We start from the raw sequence: 21,473 nt of genomic DNA on the forward strand, positions 1-21,473 counted from the left end.
ACTTGGTCACCATCTATTGTGTTTTGGGGTTTGTTTTCAGAGCACTGCTTAGCTTTGGCTTATGATAGTGTACTTTGTACTTTGGTGTACCTGGTAGTTTGGAGCCTCAGACATGAGAAACTGTGTAACCACTATGCCACCTCCTCTGCCCACTTTGATTTTTTTTCTTTTTTTTTTTTAAGATTCATTCGTATTTTTTAGTTTGGATAGGACAGAGAGAAATTGACACAGGAGGAGGAGATAGAGAGGGAGAAAGAGAGACACCTGCAGCACTGTTTCACTGCTAGTGAAGCTTTTCCTTTGCAGGCGGGGACCTTTGTTTTTCTTTATTTGGTAGATGATTCTAGGGGATCAAACCCAGGGCCTCATGCATACACTGCATGTAATTTAACACTTAGCTACCTATCCTGTCTCCACTTTAAAAGCTTTTAAGTCCTCAGTATAGTGGTCATTGGTATTACGTTAATATTTGATTTGGTTTTTTTTGAAGGCACACCAAGAGCAGCAACCGACAACTTTGAAGATGGCCTTAAATATCCCAAACAAATTAAAAGGGAGAGTCCTCCCATACGGGCATTTGAAGGTGCCATTACCAAAGGAAAACCTTATGATGGCATTACCACTATCAAAGAAATGGGGCGTTCCATACATGAGATTCCCCGGCAAGATATTGTAACTCAGGAAAGCCGAAAAACTCCAGAAGTGGTACAGAGCACAAGGCCGATAATCGAGGGGTCCATCTCCCAGGTGACTAGATAGATCATGAGTCTTTTGCACTCCACTTCTCTTCATATGAAAATATTTGTGGGATATTTATAAAAGTGACCTAGCAGTTGTAAGCCTAAGGATACTTGTAATGCTTGCTTATCTTTCTTTAGGGTACACCAATAAAATTTGATAGCAACTCAGGTCAATCCGCCATCAAACACAATGTCAAATCCTTAATCACGGGGCCCAGCAAACTACCCCGTGGGATGCCTCCATTGGAAATTGTACCAGAAAACATAAAAGTGGTAGAGCGGGGGAAATACGAGGATGTGAAGACAGGTGAGCCAGTTCGCTCCCGGCACACATCAGTGGTAAGCTCTGGCACCTCCGTGCTGAGGTCAACACTTCATGAAGCTCCCAAAGCACAGTTGAGCCCTGGGATTTATGATGATAACAGTGCACGGCGGACTCCTGTGAGTTACCAAAACACCATCTCCAGGGGCTCACCCATGATGAGCAGAACTTCTGATGGTATGCCACTCCTGTATGTTTGCTTCTTTTATTGAAGTTTCTATTACACTGGGTTATTATTATTATTATTATATTTTATTTACTGGATAGAGACAGCCAGAAATTGAGAGAGAGGCGGTGATAGAGAAGGAGATACAGAGACACCTGCAACACTGCTTCACCACTTGCAAAGCATTCCCCCTGCAGGTGGGGACTAGGGGCTCAAATCTGTGTCCTTGTGTGCTCAACTAGGTGAGCCACCACCCGGCCCCTATACTGGGTTCCTTTAAAAATAAAATGAGGTCAACTCCACCAATGTGTCCTGGAGCTTTGCTTCCCCAGAGCCGTTCCCCACTAGGGAAAGAGAGAGACAGGCTGGGTGGGAGTATGTATCGACCTGTCAATGCCCATGCTCAGTGGGGAAGCAATTACAGAAGCCAGACCTTCCACCTTCTGCATCCCACAATGACCTTGGGTCCATACTACCAGAGGGTTAAAGAATAGGAAAGCTACCAGAGGAGGGGATGGGATACAGAGTTCTGGTGGTCGGAATTGTGTGACGTTGTACCCCTCTTATCCTATGGTTTAGTCGTAATGTCTCCTTTTTATAAATAAAAAATTTTTTAAAAAAAAGATAAAATGAGGTAATATGTTCAAAGTACTTAGGCTAGTGCCTAATACAATTGAAAAACTCAATAAATATGAATAATGCTATTATATTATAACCTCACACCATGTTAGGATTTATGCTGCTAACAGTTAACATCATGACAGTAAGCAGCATTGATTTTTTTTCCCCCTCCAGGTGGGCCTTGAAATAATCTGGGGTCTTTATAATTTATTGACTTGTGGTGGGGAGATAGCACAATGTTTATGTAACAGATTTTCATGTCTGAAGCTCAGTAATCCCAGGTTCAGTCCTTGGAACCACCATAAACCAGAGTTGAGCATTTCTCTGTTTAAATAAATACATTAATTAAAAAAATATATATATTATTTATTTTGGATAGAGACCGAGAAAGTGAGAGTGAATGGGGAGATAAGAGAGGGAGAGAAAGAGAGAGACATGCAGTAACACTTTCACTGCTTATGAAGCTTTCCTTTGCAGGTGGGGACCAGTGATTTGAACCTGGGTCCTTGATACTGTAGTGTATACACTTAACCAGGTGTGCTACCACCTGGTCCCCCACTATATTTAAAGTATATCTACTACAGCTACTGTCGTGGTACTGTGTATAAATTGGTAGACTCACGCATGAGGTATTGTGTTTGATTTCTAGCACTACAAGAATTCTAAGGGTGAAGAATTCTTTATGTAATGAAAGAGGAATAATATGGACTAAGGGAAAAAATGGGAAGTGCTTACTTCCTTTCAGATATATATATATATATATATATTTTTTTTTTAATTAAACTTATACTGAAAACAAAACATGTTAGGGAGAGAGAGAAGACAAATTTACATGGTTGAGGTCAGGGCCCAAGAACTATAGTGTTTTTTTTTTTACCCAAAAAATTTTATTTTATTTATTTTTATTGGATAGAGACAGAGAGATACCTGCAACACTGCTTCACCACTCACAAAGCTTTCCCCCTGCAGGTGGGGACTGGGGGCTTAAACCCGAGTCCTTGCGCGTTGTTAACATGTGCACTTAACCTGGTCCCTCAGCTGTAGTTTTAAAGAACTAAAAGTGAAAATGCAGGGGTAAAGGGGCCAGTAGTGGCACACTTGGTTGAACGCGTATGTTACAATGCACAGGGACCAGGGTTCAAGCCATTTCCCACCTGCAGGGGAAAAACTTTGTGAGTGGTGAAATAATGTTACAGGTTTCTGTCTGTCTCTTTCCCTCTTTATCATCCCTATTCCCTCTCAGTTTCTGGCTATCTCTATCCAGTAAATAAAAGATAATTTTTAAAGCACACATACATATATATATATCTTTAATATTTATTCCCTTTTGTTGCCCTTTTTGTTATTGATGTCGTCGTTGTTGGATAGGACAGAGAGAAGTGGAGAAAGGAGGGGAAGACAGAGAGGGGGAGAGAAAGACACCTGCAGACCTGTTTCACCGCTTGTGAAGCGACCCCCCTGCAGGTGGGGAGCCAAGGCTCAAACCAGGATCCTTACGCTGGTCCTTGTGCTTTGCGCCACTTACGCTTAACCTGCTGCACCACTGACTCCCAATAAAGATGATTTCTTTAAAGTATTATATTTATTCATGAGAAAGATAGGAAGAGAGAAAGAACCAGATAGTACTCTGGTACATGTGTTGCCAGGGATTGAACTCAGGATTTCATGCTTGAGTCAGTGCCACGTCCACTGTGCCACCTCCTGGGCCACAAAAACGATTTTTTTTTTTAATTTCTTTATTGGGGAATTAATGTTTGACATTCAACAGTAAATAAAATACATGCATAACATTCCCCAGTTTCCCATATAACAATACAACCCCCACTCAGTCCTCTGTCATCCAAAGATGATTTTTTTAAAAAGAGAAAAGTCAGGAAAGATGGTTCCCTGTCCAACTTTGAACACTAGCACCATATGGAGTGCCAGGGTAAATTGTGGTACTGTAGTGCCTCTCTCTCTCTCTTTCTCTCTACATGAAAAAGCAGGCTTTGAAGCACTACAATTCTATGTGTATGTGAGGTTCCAACTCCACAGACTTTTAAGATTTGGAGATCATCACCTATGGGTCATTTACCATGTACAGTAAATTTAAAATGAAGCCCAAAATAATTCCTCTTTAAATCCTTTTGTAAACAGTTTACTTTCTTTGGTATGGCATTAATATCCTGCAGTGATATTTATTTATTTGGTTATTGGTTATCACTGGTGCTTTAGGCCAACTTTTTCAGACAGTAAGACAGGTGAGAGAAAGATAATCACAGCACCAAAACTTTCCTGATTGTTCTGGGGGACAGGTGTGAACCTGAGCTATGCCCATATGCCCACTATCCAAGTAATATCCTCAATTCTTTTAATCTCATGTACAGCAAATCTCAATTTCCTCTCTTTATATTATCCAGATGACTTGCTACTCATCATTTACTAAGTTACACTGTTTTTCTTTTTTTTTTTTAATTTCTTAGTTGGGGGATTAATGTTTTACAGTAAAACTCTTATTTGATAATGATAAACCTGATTAATCTTATTAAAATTAATTTGAAGGGGAGTTGGGCTGTAGCATAGCAGATTAAGTGCAGGTGTCACAAAGCACAAGGACCAGCGTAAGGATCCTGGTTTGAGCCCTGGCTCCCCACCTGCAGGGGAGTCACTTCACAAGTGGTGAAGCAGGTCTGCAGGTGTCTATCTTTCTCTCCCTCTCTCTGTCTTTCCCCTCCTCTCTCCATTTCTCTCTGTCCTATCCAACAACAATGACAACAATAATAACTACAACAATAAAACAACAAGGGCAACAAAAGGGAATAAATAAAATAAATATTAAAAAATTTAATTTGAAGAATATATTTTAAATTATTGCACTTACTTATCACTGAAACTTCATGAGAAGGAGAGAAAGTACATAGCACCAGAGCTTCTCCCTGTACCTGAGGACTCAATCATCCTTGTCCCATGCTTCAACACAATTTCATTACTTCAATATGTCTCCTCCCTGCTTCAGCCTAATCTGTTAGTTTATCTCACTAATGTCTATTATATTCAAACATTTAATTCTCATTACCTCAGTTTTTTTAAATACAAAGAAGATTACAGGGTACAGTTCAGTGGCATTAATGCACTTAAAATATGGGAAGGGGTAGATAGCATAATAGTTATGCAAAGAGATTTTCATGCCTGAGGCTCTGAGGTTTCAGGTCCATTCCCCTGCATAAGCTAGAACTAAGCAGTGCTGTGGTTAAAAAAAAAAAAATTAAATGTTGTGCAACTATCACTACCACTTAAATACTAATACTGTGGGAGTCGGGAGGTAGTGCAATGAGTTAAGCGCAGGTGGCACAAAGTGCAAGGACTGGCGTAAGGATCCTGGTTCGAGCCCCTGGCTCCCCACCTGCAGGGGAGTTGCTTCACAAGTGGTGAAGCAGGTCTGCAGGTGTCTATCTTTCTCCTTCTCTGTCATCCCTTCCTCTCTGCATTTCTCTCTATCCTATCCAACAATGATGACATCAATGACAACAACGATAAAACAACAAGGGTAACAAAAAGGGAATAAATAAATAAATAACTATAAAAAACTTAAAAAAAATAACCCAACATAATCACACTGGTTTATTACATTCTCTTTCCAGTTACATGGCAGTGAGCCTGGTAAGGCACACACTCCTCCTGGATAGCTTTTCTTTTTGTCCACATTTTCATATTCTGTAAGATTCACTGTGGAGGGGAAAGAGAAGATCAGAATATTATATGAACGTAGTCTAGGTTTGAGTGATTGAGAAATTAATGTTTAGCACACTTACTTTTTCTTAATGATCTGTTGTATTTGCCCTTTTTTGTTTTCCAGTTACAATTTCTTCTAGCAAGTCTACCAATCATGAAAGAAAATCAACACTGACCCCTACCCAAAGGGAGAGCATACCAGCCAAGTCCCCAGTCCCTGGGGTGGACCCTGTAGTAAGCCACAGCCCTTTTGACCCCCACCATAGGGGCAGCACTGCAGGAGAGGTTTATCGGAGTCATCTTCCTGCACACTTGGACCCAGCCATGCCATTTCACAGAGCTCTGGACCCTGGTAAGTGCAGTGAGTCCTGATAATTTATAGCAGAGAAGGAGAACTGCCTATATGATTGGTATACAAACACGTAAATTTTCACAATAGACCCATGTCACCAGCATCCACATCAAAAAACAAAGTACTAACACCACCACTTAAAGAATTAAAGGTAATACACACACACACACACACACACACACACACACACACAGCCCTCCTCTTTTTTTTTTTTTTCCTTAGAGAAAGTGAGAACCAGAATATCACTCTGGCACTTGGAATGTTGTGGATCAAACTCGAGACTTCATTCTTGCAAGGTAGCTCTCTAACCACTGCACCACCTCCTGGGCTGCCAAAAACTCTTATTTGATAATGATAAACCTGATTAATCTTATTAAAAATTAATTTGAAGAACATATTTTAAATTATTGCATTTACTTATCACTGAAACTTTATGAGAAGGAGAGAAAGTACATAGCACCAGAGCTTCTCCCTGTACCTGGGACTCAAATCTGTCCCTGAGTGGCAAAAGTAACCACTCTCCTAAGTGAGTTACCTCACTGACCCCTGAGGAACTATTACTCTGACATTTGCAAAGAATATGAGGGGTCCCACTTGTGACCACACTCTTCTAAGTCCAAGGCTCTAGCCATTGAGCCACCTCCTAGGCTGCCTTGAAGAATTATCCTTAAATGGCATGGGCATGTCTTGAACATTTAAATTTATACCTTAAGTAGACGTTCATTTACCAGTGATTTAAGACCCACATCCTCTGATTAAACTTCCAATTGTTCTTTTTTATCTTTTTTTAAATATCTCATTATTCTTTTTAAATTATCTTTATTTATTGGATAGAGACAGCCAGAAATCAAGATTGGAGTGTGAGATAAAGAGGGAGAGAGAAAGAGAGACACCTGCAAGTGGGGACCAGGGGTTTGGACTTGGGTCCTTGCACATTGTAATATTTTTGCTTAACCAGGTGTGCCATCACCTAGTCTCCTCCTAATGTTCTTTATAATATAAATAATACTTGTATAATGCTACCATAGTAGCATTTTACCTACAGAAAATACTTACTTTAAAGGTTATGTCAATACCATCAAATTATGTTATTCTGAAAATGTTATGTATGTTTCAGAGGTACCCACACCAAGTCCCAGAACTAAAGCAAGAGTTCTATAGAAGCTGGCTAATACACTCACCAGAATGAGTTATAGATAATAGCAAATCTTCAGAAAACTTCATTTGTTTTTCTGGAAAAACTATATTACACACACATACACACATACACACACACACACACACATCATGTGAAAGTATTTGCTCAACTTCTAAGGCAAAATTGAATATTTATACTTTCATTTAATGTTTATCCCAGTCTTTCATTTTATAAAGTCATTCATTTATCTTTTTTTTTTATTTAATTTTATTTATTTATTCCCTTTTGTTGCCCTTGTTGTTTTATTGTTGTAGTTATTATTGATGTCGTTGTTGGATAGGACAGAGAGAAATGGAGAGAGGAGGGGAAGACAGAGAGGGAGAGAAAGACAGACACCTGCAGACCTGCTTCACCGCCTGTGAAGGGACCTGCCTGCAGGTGGGGAGCCGGGGGCTCGAACCGGGATCCTGACGCCGGTCCTTGAGCTTAGCACCACCTGCGCTTAACCCGCTGTGCTACAGCCCGACTCCCCTCATTTATCATTTTTAACCTAAGCAAGATTATAAAAACTTTGAGGATGAAGCTGTCATTCCCTAATTTTTACCATGCTTTCCTCTTCCTGCCACCATATGTCGTGTTCTAGCCTTAAGTGGCCAAACAGCAGTTCAGTTCTGCTGCTAATTCTGTTAGAACATGGTTATGCCCATTCATTGATGCTTTGCCTGTAGTCATCTTTTCTTTTCAGTAACAGACCTGACTAGTAAGTAAATGCCCCATAAAACCTAAAATGTTTACCATTTGGCCCTTTACAGGGGAAGCTTGCTAATTTCTGCTGTGAATACATGCAATAAGTAAATGCTTAAATGCTTATTAACCCCAGAATAGTAATTACTTGTCTGAGCATATGTTCACATACATTTCCAATTAAATATATCTGATAATAAGTATTATAAAAATAATTTTATGTTTTAACACAGTGATCAGAGACTTCATGTACAAATATTACATAACAAAGATGTTAAGTAAAACTACTTGAACTTTTTTAGCTACTGTTCTGTTGGTAAAAGATTATTAAGAGGACTGGGAGATAGCTCACCTGATAGAACACATACTTTACTGTGTATGAAGTCCTGGATGTAAGCCCCTGGCCACCATATGGGAGTACATACATTAGGAAGCTTCAAAATAGTTATTCTCCATATCTCCATTTCTTTGTCTCTCGTTCTCTTAAAAAAAAAGAGTCTGCTTGGAGTGGTGAAGTATAGGCATAGTGTCCCCTACCCCAAAAAAGGTTACTAAACATGTTTTGTCTAGTTTCTCTTTCTCCTTTTCCATTATGCTTTATTCATACTGCTGACTTACCAAGATCTAAAGTCCTTAATTCCTGTAGCACTCCCCCACACAAAATAAAAATTGCATGTGCACATTAGGTCAACAGATAATTTTTTCCTTATTTTTTCTGTGGATAATGAATAGTAAATGAATTCCACCCAGACTAAACGATTAAACTAAAAGCTTCTCTGATTCTCTTCATCAGCAGCTGCTGCTTACCTGTTTCAGAGACAGCTTTCACCAACCCCAGGCTACCCGAGTCAGTATCAGCTTTATGCAATGGAGAACACCAGACAGACAATCCTCAATGACTATATTACCTCACAGCAGATGCAAGTGAACTTGCGCCCAGATGTGGCTAGAGGACTCTCCCCACGGGAGCAGCAGCTGGGTCTCCCATATCCAGCAACAAGGGGTATGTGTCTTTGGATTCTAAGTCATTACATGTATTAAGTGTAACCTAAGTTTCTTAGGCACTAAATAAGTATTTGTTAAATGAAAAATAGAATGAATGAAAGAAAAGGCCACTAACTTTCCATTTGTGACTTTTAACCCTTGAAGGCAAACAAATTAATGTATTAAGAAGGTGTGTCCTGGTAAACAGTTAAAGAATTAAGCCAAGACAGTGTACTGACAGATACTATTCCCAATTTGCTATCTTTCTGTAATCTGTCCATACTTTTAGGTTATTTGGATGGTCTTCAGTCTTTCATGTTCTTTTCTAGAAAGATATAAAGAAGATCTTAAACAGTAGTCATGATTGGACAAGGGAGAAAGCTTAATGGTTAATGCAAAAAGTCTTTGATGTCTGAGGCACTAAAGGTCCCACGTTCATTCTCCAAGACTACCATAAGTCAGAGCTGATCCTTGCTCTGGTAAAATAAGACAACAGAGTAGAGTGACCTTAAACATTTTTATTTAAACATTTTATTCTCTATACAAATGATCCTGAAGCCATAATGACTAAAAAAAAAAACAAACATGCATACATATGTATCTTCAGAATAACTCATAAATTCAACATTGCTTTACCTGATTTGTCTTTGAGCAGGAATCATTGACCTGACCAATATGCCTCCAGCGATTTTAGTGCCTCACCCAGGAGGAACAAGTACTCCTCCCATGGACAGAATCACTTATATTCCTGGTACCCAGATTACTTTCCCTCCAAGGCCATACAACTCTGCTTCTATGTCTCCAGGTAATAAAAACTCACACACCTCTATCTTCTATCATAGGATTAACACTCTCACATGTTTGCAGCATAACCTTGGCAGGTATTTTGGGAAGTCTTTTCCAATTCCATGTTCTGTTTTTCATGTGACACTAATAGTTCCCTTATATCACTTATGACATAAAGTTACTCTGGACATATCTTAAAAATGTGTTCTATATTCTAGTCATCATCCAAGACTTAATGAAACAAGCTTCCTACAGCTCAGATTTGGAGCTGTTGAGAAATTTTTGCAGTCACTTAAGAGGTTACAGAGTGATGTACCTGACTTTTGACTTTAAACTGCAGATTTGTGTGTTTTACAGGACACTCAACGCACCTTGCAGCAGCTGCAAGTGCTGAGAGAGAGCGTGAGAGGGAACGTGAAAGGGAGCGCGAGCGGGAGAAGGAACGGGAGCGGGAACGGATTGCTGCAACATCCTCAGACCTCTACCTTCGGCAAGGTGGGTAGCACAGACTTTCTCTATAGACCTTTCTGGGTAACGTGATGTGATCAGAGGGACATTCACACAAAAATAGCAAAGAATGGATTGGATTCCTAAAGGTGGGCACGGGTGGTGTCTGGAGGATATTAAGTCCACGTTAATAGCTACTATACTTGTTAGTGATAACCTGAGATGTGTTGAACAGAAAGGAATTGCCTGGAAGAATATTTCAAAGGTAGCATCAAAAGGGCCTAACAGCAACTAGTTCAGTGAGGTGAGAAGAAAGATAAAACATGATTTGTTAACAAGAGAGTGTGTGAGAAAGAAATATCACTCTGGCATATGTGATACAGCGGCTCAAACTTAGAAACTCAGATTTTTAAGTCCATAGCTCTAACTAGTGAGCCGCCTTTCTGGCCAGGAGAAATAAATATACAGGACTTTACTAGTTAAGTTGATGTCTTTACATTTTTTTTTTTGTATTAGTGATTTAATACTGATTACCAAAATTATAAGATTAGTAGGTGTATAATTCCATATCTTCCCTACCACCAGAGTTCTGTGTCCCTCCCTACTCCCTCCACTGGAAACTGCATTAGCTCTCCCAAGATCACACATATGGGTTACCTATTATTTCTATAACTAACTATATTGATATACATTTGCCCATTTTCCCCCTATGATCCTGCCTTCTCTTCCTTTCTTTTTTAAATATTTATTTATTTTCCCTTTTGTTGCCCTTGTTTTTTTATTATTGTTGTTGTTATTGATTTTGTCATTGTTAGGACAAAGAGAAATGGAGAGAGGAGGGGAAGAGAGAGGAGGAGAGAAAGATAGACACCTGCAGACCTGCTTCGCCACCTGTGAAGTGACTCCCCTGCAGGTGGGGAGCTGGGGGCTCGAACCAGGATCCTTATGCCGGTCCTTGTGCTTTGCGGCACCTGCGCGTAGCCCAGTGTGCTACTGTCCAACTCCCTCTTCTCTTACTAAGTCACACCCACTACTTCTGAGTGTCCCTCCCTCCCTTCTTTCTGTTCTTTTCTTTCTTCTCCTTTTCTGTCTCTGGGTCCTGATGGAATTGGAGTTCAAAGCCCTTTGGTCATCTTCCCCTAACATTTACCCTTCTGGGAGCATAGACCAAAATTTTTTAAAAATATTTTTATTTATTTATTATTAGACAGAGAGAAATTGTGCGGGGAAGAAGAGAGACAGAGAGATATCTGTAGCACTGCTTTATCACTCATGAAGCTTACCTGCAGGGGCTTGAACCTGGGTCCTTGCACACTATAATGTATGCACTTATCCAGGTGCACTACCACCTGACCCTAGACCAAAATTCTTTATGAAGTGCAGAAGGTGGAAAGTCTGGTTTCTGTAATTCTGCACCAGACATGAGTGTTGGTAGGTAGATCCAGCCTGTTTCTATCTTTCCCTTGTGGGATAGGGCTCTGGAGAGGTGAGGTCATCTGCCCAGGGAGTTCAGGATGGAATCCATAGTAGCATCTGCAACTTGGTGGCCAAAATGCAGTAAGATATAAAGGAGAAAAAAATGTTTAATGAACAGGAACTATAAAGTAGGAATAGAGCAGATGGGAATAGGGATTTTAGGGTAGATAGAAGCTAGGAAGTCTATTTTAGGTAGCAGCATCTGTTCTTATCCTGGCTATACTTGTCTTTTTAATTTAATAAAATTAATTTATTTATTCATTTATAAGAATAGGGGTAGCAACAGAAGCTCACTTAGGCACATGTGATGCTAGGGATTGAACTTGGGACATCATAATTGTGAATCCACCACTTTATCCATTGTACTGCCTTCTGGTCTCGGCACTTGATTGTAAGCGTATAAATTGTAAGAGATTTGTAATTCCATAGTTACCACCACTAAGAGTTCTGTGTCCCATCCCTCCCATTGGAAGGTTCCCTATTCTTTATCCCTCTGAGAGTGTGAATCAAAAAATTTTTTGGGGTGCAGAAAGTGAGAGTTCTGACTTCTGTAACTGCTCTCCACTGGACATGGACAGGTCAATCCATACCCCCAGCCTATTTCTATCTTTCCCTAGTAGGGTAGATAGAGATTTGGAGAGATGAGGTTCCAGGAAGCATTGGTATGGAAAGTCATGATGGAAAGTCTGGCTTCTGTAATTCTCCACTGGACATGAATGTTGGTAGGTAGATCCAGCCTGTTTCTATCTTCCCCTTGTGGGGTAGGGCTCTGGAGAGGTGAGGTCATCTGCCCAGGAAAGTCAGGATGGAATCACAGGAATAAAGCAGATGAATGTAGTGACCTTAGGGTAGAAGAAAGTTAGGAACTCTAATTTACAAATGTTCCTAGGAGCCTATCTCTTAATAATCTTTGCTTGAGTTTGATAGCTAATATGGAGGTGACCAGAAATATCATCTGGGAAGATATTGTCTAGGAAGCTGGATTAGAACAGAGAACTGCTCAGAAACTTGAAGTAGATAAATGAGTGCAATTAACTGTTTACCACAATGATCTAACTCAGGAGCCATATCCATTCATATTTAGCACAGGGGCTAGCACTACCTGTGAGTCCCTGTCAGACAGCTCACAGTCCATAGTCATAGTTGGGAACATTCTAGACTGTGATCATTTCAGAGCTAGTCTTCCTCAAGTGGCACAGTAGGATGACCCAGTCTCCCATTGGAGAGTGGGGCAGCCCCTACCATTGCTATAGGACATTCCCAGTGGGTTGCACTTGTCTTTTTATACTTCATCCCTGTCAGTGAAATTAAACCATTTATTATGGTTACATACATTTATTTGGAGATAGTGACTTTTGAATTTAAACCTAAGCTTGAGTAAAATTTCCACAGGGCATTATGTTTTCCATTACTGTCCTGAGTGAGATCCCCACATCAACAACTAGATTGTAAACCATTAGCCCCCAATAAAGTGGGGAAAATATTTCCATGGGGAAAGTATGTGAAGAGAAAATTAGGCAATTTTTTTTTATTATTGGGAGGATTGTTGTAGGTAGAGGCAAAAGAAGCCTGAGTCAGAGATAGCTACAGAACCAAAAAGAACAGTGAAAGGAAGTTGTATCATTCACATGACAGTAGAAAACCACTTTAAAATCAGTATGAAGGCAAAATAGAGAGGGGAGTCAGGAGGTAGCGCTGCAAGTTAAGCTCACATGGCACAAAGCGCAAGGACCTGGCCTAAGAATCCCAGTTTGAGCCCCTGGATCCCCACCTGCAGGGGAATCACTTCACAAGTGGTGAAGCATGTCTGCAGGTGTCTCTCTTTCTCTCCCCCCTCTGTCTTCTTTCTGTCTTATCCAACAACAATGACATCAGTAACAATAACAATAACTACAGCAATAAAACAACAAGGGCAACAGAAGGGGATAAATAAATACATAAAATAGAGAAGGAGCTCAAAAGGTAATCTTCATATTTAGCCTCTTACTATAATTTCCGAGGAAGTCCTTGAGCAGTTCAATGATTGCAGAACCTAAAGAAGTTTAGATGTGGGGGTCGGGCGGTAGCGCAACGGGTTAAGCGCATGTGGTGCAAAGTGCAAGGACTAGTGTTAAGGATCCTGGTTCAAGCCCCAGCTCCCCACCTATGGGGGGGGGGGTTGCTTCACAGGTGGTGAAGCAGGTCTGCAGGTGTCTTTCTCTTCCCCTCCTCTTTCTATTTCTCTGTCCTATCCAAGAACAATGACATCTTTAACAACAATAATAATAACAACAACCTTAAACGGCAACGGGGGGGGGGGAGGGAAGCCTCCAGGAGCAGTGGATTCATGGTGCAGGCACCGAGCCCCAGCAGTAACCCTGGAGGCAAAAAAAAAAGTTTAGATGTAATTCATTGTCTTTACGAAACAAAAATCCCTAAGTATCTAACCATTGGGAATGTGTTAAAGAATTTTAAAGTAGCACCTTAATATTTATTATCTGTTGATTTTCTTTTTTTAAAATATTTATTTATTCCCTTTTGTTGCCCTTGTTTTTATTGTTGTAGTTATTATTGTTGTTGTTATTGATGTCGTCATTGTTGGATAGGACAGAGAGAAACGGAGAGAGAAGGGGAAGACAGAGAGGGGGAGAGAAAGATAGACACCTGTAAACCTGCTTCACCTCCTGTGAAGCGACTCCCCTGCAGGTGGGGAGCCGGGGGCTTGAACTGGGATCTATATGCTGGTCCTTGAGAGCTTTGTGCCACCTGCGCTTAACTCACAGCGCTACCGCCCAACTCCCTGTTGATTTTCTAAAAGCAAGCATGATCAGTGGTTGGGAATTGGCTTTACTGATAGAGCACATGCCTGACTGTGCTTGGGTCCAGATTCTAATACCGCATGAATGTGCTATGGCATAGGTTTGGAACGAGGAAGCTCCTGTCCTGTGATATCACTCTGTGACATAAAAAGAAGGAAAACATTGACCTGGGAGTGATAAAATCACAAATGTAAGAAACCCTGGCTCTTCTTGTAAAATTGGTTTAATTAGAGTACGAGACTGTTGGCAAGAGAGCTCACTTGTTCTTGCACCTGACTTACTGTGCACTCAGATGATCTTTGAGACCCTAGCACCCTATATGTAAGTACTGAGTTGTCAGAAAAGTCATGGTGTGGTTTTCTATTCAAAAATATATTATGACTTTTCCTATAACCCAATACTATGGCACAAGGTGAAGCTTTGATCTTATGGTGTCCTTCCCTCTCTCTTGCTCTCTAAAGTGATGAAATTGTGCATTCCCAGTGCCTAAGTATGCACACAACCCAGAGTAAAAGAGACATAACTTTCTTGGGAACTAGATTTTTAAAATACTTTTGAAGGGTGGGCTTTGCCATGCATATAGCCCAGTTTCAAGCCCCACCCTCAGCACACTGGAGGAGCTTAAATGTTGCAAGGCTTTCTCCATCACCAGCCCCCCAGCCCTATGTCTGTCAGAAAGTCAGCAAGGTGTGAAGAAGACCCACTTGATAACCAAAAAAGCTTGTGATCCCACTGATGAAAACCTGTAGTTTTGTTCAGTCACCCAGACCATCATAAGCCAGAATTAAACAGTGCTCTGCCTTTCTCTATTTTTTAAATTAATGATTAGTTTTAAATATTTTTATTTATTCTTGGATAGGGACAAAGAACTTGAGAGGGAGGGGGATAGAGAGAAGCATAGACACCTACAGACCAGCTTCACCTGTATTGAAGCTTCCCCCCTACAGGTGGACACTGGGGGTTTGAACCTGGGTCCTGTGCACTGTAATGTGTGAGCTTAACCAGGTGTGTCTTTCTCTACCTCTCTCATTAAAAAATATAATGTGAGGCGCAGTGGATAAAACACTGGATTCTCAACCATGAGGTCCTGAGTACAATCCCCTGGCAGCACATGTACCAGAGTGATGTCTGGTTCTTTCTCTCCTTCTATCTCTCTCATAAATATATATATATGTATATAATGTATTTGGGAGTCAGGCACAGCAGGCTAAGCGCACGTGGCACAAAGCGCAAGGACAGGCATAAGGATCCCGGTTCGAACCCCAGCTCCCCACCTGCAGGGGAGTCGCTTCACAGGCGGTGAAGCAGGTCTGCAGGTGTCTTTCTCTCCCCCCTCTGTTGTCCCCTCCTCTGTCCTATCTAACAACAACAACATCAATAACAACAATAATAACCACAACAAACAATAAAAAATGACAAGGGCAACAAAAGGGAAAATAAATATAAAAAAATTTAAAATACATATACTTAAAAAAGAGAAAATAAAACATGCTGGAGATTGAACTTAGGACTCACACTTGAGTCCAAGATTTTTCTACCACAATACCTCCCAAACTCTATTTATTTTTGAGAGAGAAAGAGAGAGAGACAGAGAGACAGAGACCAACCAGAGTGCTGCTCAGCTCTGGCATATGGTGGCACCAGCACTCAAATTTGGACCTTAAAAGCATGCAAGTTCTGTGCTGTAGTGCACTGAACTATCTCTGTAGATGATGTTTTCTATCTGCTTACTAATGTTAGCTTATTTCATCTTTGAGAAGCTTGTAAAATATTTGTAGAGAAGCTAGAAATTGAGGTATTAAAGTTATTAATGTCTTTTTCCTTTTTTATTTTTTTGTCTGCAGGGTTATTGCTGGGGCTCAGTGCCTAAAATATAAATTCATTGCTTCTGGAGGCTATTTCTTCCTTTTTGCTGCCCTTGTTCTTTATCATTGTTGTTACCATTGTTGTTATTGCTGTCATTGTTGATGGACAGGACAGAGAAAAATGGAGAAAGGAGGGAAGACAGAGGGGAGACAAAGATAGACACCTGCAGACCTGCTTCACTGCTTGTAAAGCAACCCCCCTATATGTGGAGAGCTAAGGGCTTGAACCAAGGTCCTTATGCTGGTCCTTGTGCTTTATGCCATGTGTGCTTAACCCACTGTGCTACCACCTGGCCCCCTCTCATTTCCTTTTTTTCTGTTTAGGAATATTAGGAGGTTAACCATCCCTGTATGTTTCTGTCTCTAGCTTCTTTGTCTTTTGGCTCCTTAGGCTCAGAACAGCCTGGAAGACCTGGCAGTCATGGTTACGTTCGCTCCCCATCCCCTTCAGTAAGAACTCAGGAGCCCATATTGCAACAGAGACCCAGCATTTTCCAGGGAACCAATGGAACCAGTGTAATTACACCTTTGGATCCAAATGCTCAGCTCCGAATCATGTAAGACTCTACTTTCCATTTTTGACATAAAAACAAATACCAGGCTCCTGAATTCTATGACTACAGTATTTTAAATATGATAGTAATTTTCTACATGCTAAATTTCCTTTAAATTTTTTGAATTGTAAAAAAAAAGTATACAAGGGCACAGGTTCAAGCCCCACCTGCAGAGGGAAAGTTTCATGAAAAAAAAAAATTTTTTTTTGAATTGTGTCCTTTTGCCTCCTCTACCATATGTCCTCAGTGAAGAAGCTCTCTTTTACAGAGTTGTGGTTTGGTTTTTATTTTCAGGCCACTGCCTGCTGGGGGCCCTTCAATAAGTCAAGGTCTGCCAGCCTCCCGTTACAACACAGCTGCAGATGCCCTGGCTGCTCTTGTGGATGCTGCAGCTTCCGCCCCGCAGATGGATGTTTCCAAAACAAAAGAGAGTAAGCATGAAGCTGCCAGGGTAGAAGAAAATTTGAGAAGCAGGTCAGCAGCAGTTAGTGAACAACAGCAGCTAGAACAGAAAACCATGGAGGTGGAGAAGAGATCTGTTCAGTGTCTGTACACTTCTTCAGCTTTTCCAAGTGGCAAGCCCCAGCCTCATTCTTCAGTAGTTTATTCAGAGGCTGGGAAAGATAAAGGGCCTCCTCCAAAATCCAGATATGAGGAAGAGCTAAGGACCCGAGGGAAGACTACCATTACTGCAGCTAACTTCATAGACGTGATCATCACCCGGCAAATTGCCTCGGACAAGGATGCAAGGGAACGTGGCTCTCAAAGTTCAGACTCTTCTAGTAGCTGTATGTATCTCAATCTGAGTTTCGCAATGTGATAGATATCCAAGTAAAGAATTACTTTATTCTTTAGGTAAATCAAGGCAATATGGTATAAATCCTAATCTGTTGGGTAGTAAATGTTAATCAGAAAGGATTTGTGAGTTAGTAGCACAAATTCTCTTATGCTGTTCTATGATTATTTATATATCTGATTTAATTCTATTTGTGAATGTATTTTCCATGAGAAAACTATGCCCTATATAAAGTTGTAAAATGAATAAATACAAGGCAGAGCTAATGAACACTTCCAGATATCTAAAAACTGTTATATGTATCATTGAGTTCAGTGCCACTAAGGCCTAATTTCTCAGGAAGTGTCTTTCTAGTATGCGGCTCAACATATATTTAGGCTAATGCCCCAACATCTCTTTCTCAATTTTTAGCTTGCATCACATAAGCAAATCTTGCTCTAGGAGTATGAAAGTCAGAAAGTACTAAGTCTAGTTTCTTTTGTGAGCCTTTCTGAATGTGGGTTTCTTAAAAAAAAAAATTAAATCATCTTTATTTATTGGATAGAGAAAGTCAGAAATTAAGAGGGAAAGAAGAGATAGACAGAGACATCTGCAGCATTGCTTTACCACTCACAAAGCATTCCCCCTGTAAGTGGGGACTAGGGGCTCAAACCCTGGTCTTTGCACATTGTAACATGTGCACTGAACCAGCCATGCCACTGTCTGGCCTCTGGGTTTCTTTTTTATATCTAAGTAAATTAGTTGTATGATGCCAGTAGGCTATTTACATCTATGAGTGTAGTTTCAGTTTTTCTGAGTCATTCATCCCTTGCCCCCAAGATGAAGCACAACATCTTTGTCTTACCCTTCAGTCTTCAAGAACAGAGTGAACACATCTTAGCATCTGACATTCTCTTGAATGTATGGTTGATATTGTGAGCAGATTTAGGGTGTTGAGACTATAAGCATTGATGACACAAAAGTTGCAAAATAGAACTGTTTTGAATATAGTGATTTTTCCAGAGTTAATTTCCATCCCAATTACTAGGTTTCTGTTCTGAGTTTACTAGAATCCAGGCCACTACAATGTGCATGGAATGGCTGAGGCTAAGAGAGGGCTATTAGGTTGAATGCTAGAGGGATGGGTAGTGGTTTGCCTCTTTGGTATACCTGTGTACAGGACCATCAGCTGTTCACTCTTGCTAATCCAGCTAGTGTGACTGCCTTGCAGGCGTCAATTATGATTCCTTGGTGTAGACTGTAGATGCAAAGAGGTTCCTGAGGAGACAGGTACACTCACCTGCCTCCCCTTCTTGGCTGAGGCCGTAGTAGTGTGGAGAAAACACCACTGCACCCTCTAGAGCATAGCCGTTCCATTTTCCTCAGGAACTGGCACTTAGAGGAGGCCCATCTCTGGTGGGATTTCACTTCTGTTCACATATTCTTTCCCATTTCTGTTTATTTTCACAATGTAACAGCATACCAAAAAATATTGTCAGTAATAATATTTTGAAAAAAAAAGTGTATCTACTGTCACCTAATCTGTAGTTTGGGGATTATGTTAATTAAGCACTTTAATTGCCTCAGAGAAGCTGGTTGTCACAGAACTGAAATTGCAGAGATCTCCCATTTGCTTAATCTTTTCTAATGTTGCTTGGTGATTTTTCTTTCTTTTTTTTTTCTCCAGCTATCAAGAAAACCACATCTGTTTTCTATTCTGCCACAAAGTTTCAGATAATTCTATATTAGTACTAAGATTAGGAATACCAAGGAAACACCTTGACACTATTTTTTCTTTTTAAAATTTAATATTAACTTTTGGAAGAGAGAGAGAACAAAGAGTAGAAGTCAGAACCAGAGCTTCATTCTGGCACATAGACTACCAGGGGTTGAACATGTGTATGAGATTCCAATGCTTTGTCCACTGAGCCACCTCTCAGGCTGCTGATACCATTATATCTGTCATTAGTTTGAGAGCCAGTGAACATTTCAGAATAAAAAATGAAAATGTATAAACACATTTGAAGATGCTAGATTTTTTTTTGAAACTTTTTATAGTATTAATTTTAAAATAAGATCCTTATCTTTTCTTGAAGTATCTTCACACCGGTATGAAGCACCTGGTGATGCTATTGAGGTGATAAGTCCTGCCAGCTCACCTGCTCCCCCTCAGGAAAAGCTCCAGGCCTACCAGCCAGAGGTCGTCAAGGCCAGTCAAGCAGAAAGTGCGTCTTTATCAGCTACCAGTTTACATGTTTGCATATTTGCACTTTTCCTTTATTTCTAATTATGTTAAAAGAACGTGTTAGATTTGGTTCAGGATAATTACATTTGAGTCAGTTTAAAGCATGAAAAGTTACATTTAAGCTATTGTTTTGTTCTCATTTCTTTTTATTTTAATGTTATAGAAAAAAAAGATATTTGTGTTATGGTTAGAGCTGTGAACCATATCTCTTTCAACCACATCTCTTTCATGTGCTCCCCTGAATTATGCTTAACATTTAAAATAAATGAAAGACTGAACCGGCCCTAAAGTAAGACATCTCTCTTCCCTCTTAGGTGATGCCAGCAGACAGTATGAAGGCCCATTACATCACTACCGATCACAGCAGGAGTCCCCGTCTCCACAGCAGCTGCCCCCCTCTGCACAGGCAGAGGGGGTGGGACAAGTGCCCAGGACCCACCGACTGATCACACTTGCTGATCACATCTGTGTGAGTTTCTCACTTTTAGTAATTCCTTTTTTTAACCTATCAGAATACACATTTCACATAGAATTCCAACCAAGATGTCTAGATGTTTTATGCTTTTTTTTTTTTAAATACCAATACTAACCAATTACTTCTCTCACAGCAAATTATCACACAGGATTTTGCTAGAAATCAAGTTTCCTCACAACCACCCCAGCAGCCTCCCACTTCTACATTCCAAAGCTCATCTTCTGCTCTGGTATCTACACCTGTACCTGTAAGGACAAAATCTTCAAATCGATATAGCCCAGAATCCCAGTCTCAGTCTGTCCACCATCAAAGACCAGGATCAAGAGTCTCTCCAGAAAATATGGTGGACAAATCCAGGGGAAGGTATGCTCATTATCTCAAACTATATGTTAAAATTTCCCAGTAATAAAGCAGTTTATCTACTATTCATTTCTTACATCTAAAGCTTGTCATTCCCTAGAATGTGTATATAGGGTTTCCTTTGCCACCATATTCATGACTATCCACTGTTTGGAGAAGGAAGATGTATATTGTATATATTTTTAGATTGATTATTATTGGAAGAGAAAGAACCTGAATGTCAATCACTCTAGCACTTGCGATGCCTTGGATAGAACTCAGTAACTTATGTTTAAAGAGTCCAGCGCTTTATCTACTGTGCTACCTTCCTGGCCATGGGGACTATGTATCTTTTATTGTAATTCCCTTATTTATTTTTTACCAGAGCACTGATCAGCTCTGGCTTATGGTGGTGCAGAAGACTGAATCTGGAACTTCAGAGCCTCAGGCTTGAGAGTCTCTTTGCATAACCATTATGCTATCTGCCCCCACCCTGTAGTCCCTTTGTTTCAACTCTTGAGGTCTCACACATGCATACTTTCATAGCTTCCTGGACTTTTCTCTTTGTCCCTCCCTCCTCTTTGCCTGCCTGCCTTTCTTTCTTCCTTCCTTCCTGTTTTTCCCTCCCTCCCTCCTTCCCTTTCTTTCCTGAACAAAGGAGAGGCACCACAGCTCTGCTCTACCATCTGTGGAGTTCCCCCGTGCCATGGGGCTCCCATGTGCTCCTGGGGCAAGAACCTGGGATGCTGTGATTGGTAAAGTGTACACTCTACCAGGTTACTTATCTCCAGGCCCCTATATTTTATTTAATTTTTTTCCAGAGCACTGCTCAGCTCTGGTTTATGGTGGTGCAGGGGACTGAACCTGGGACTTGGAGCCTTAGGCATGAGTGTCTCTTTGCATAACCATTCTGCTATCTATCCCACCCCTACATC

General features: G+C 40.5%; 1 protein-coding gene across 15 annotated transcripts in view; it reads left to right on the forward strand.

Moving 5' to 3' along the window:
- Positions 1 to 21,473, forward strand: part of NCOR1 (nuclear receptor corepressor 1) — a 218,119-nt gene that overhangs the window by 181,424 nt on the left and 15,222 nt on the right. For 12 of the 15 annotated variants that reach the window (XM_060203136.1, XM_060203140.1, XM_060203145.1 and 9 more), the window contains 11 exons: positions 491 to 747; positions 879 to 1,239; positions 5,685 to 5,912; positions 8,588 to 8,797; positions 9,434 to 9,583; positions 9,922 to 10,059; positions 16,542 to 16,707; positions 16,999 to 17,492; positions 19,576 to 19,704; positions 20,039 to 20,193; positions 20,333 to 20,562. In XM_060203136.1, coding sequence (XP_060059119.1) covers positions 491 to 747; positions 879 to 1,239; positions 5,685 to 5,912; positions 8,588 to 8,797; positions 9,434 to 9,583; positions 9,922 to 10,059; positions 16,542 to 16,707; positions 16,999 to 17,492; positions 19,576 to 19,704; positions 20,039 to 20,193; positions 20,333 to 20,562 — 2,518 coding nt within the window. The remainder of the gene's footprint in view (positions 1 to 490; positions 748 to 878; positions 1,240 to 5,684; positions 5,913 to 8,587; positions 8,798 to 9,433; positions 9,584 to 9,921; positions 10,060 to 16,541; positions 16,708 to 16,998; positions 17,493 to 19,575; positions 19,705 to 20,038; positions 20,194 to 20,332; positions 20,563 to 21,473) is intronic. The other 3 variants (XM_060203137.1, XM_060203148.1, XM_060203146.1) reach the window with 2 other exon arrangements.

Source organism: Erinaceus europaeus, chromosome 12 (assembly GCF_950295315.1).
Source record: "Erinaceus europaeus chromosome 12, mEriEur2.1, whole genome shotgun sequence".
NCBI classification, from domain to species: Eukaryota; Metazoa; Chordata; class Mammalia; order Eulipotyphla; family Erinaceidae; genus Erinaceus; species Erinaceus europaeus.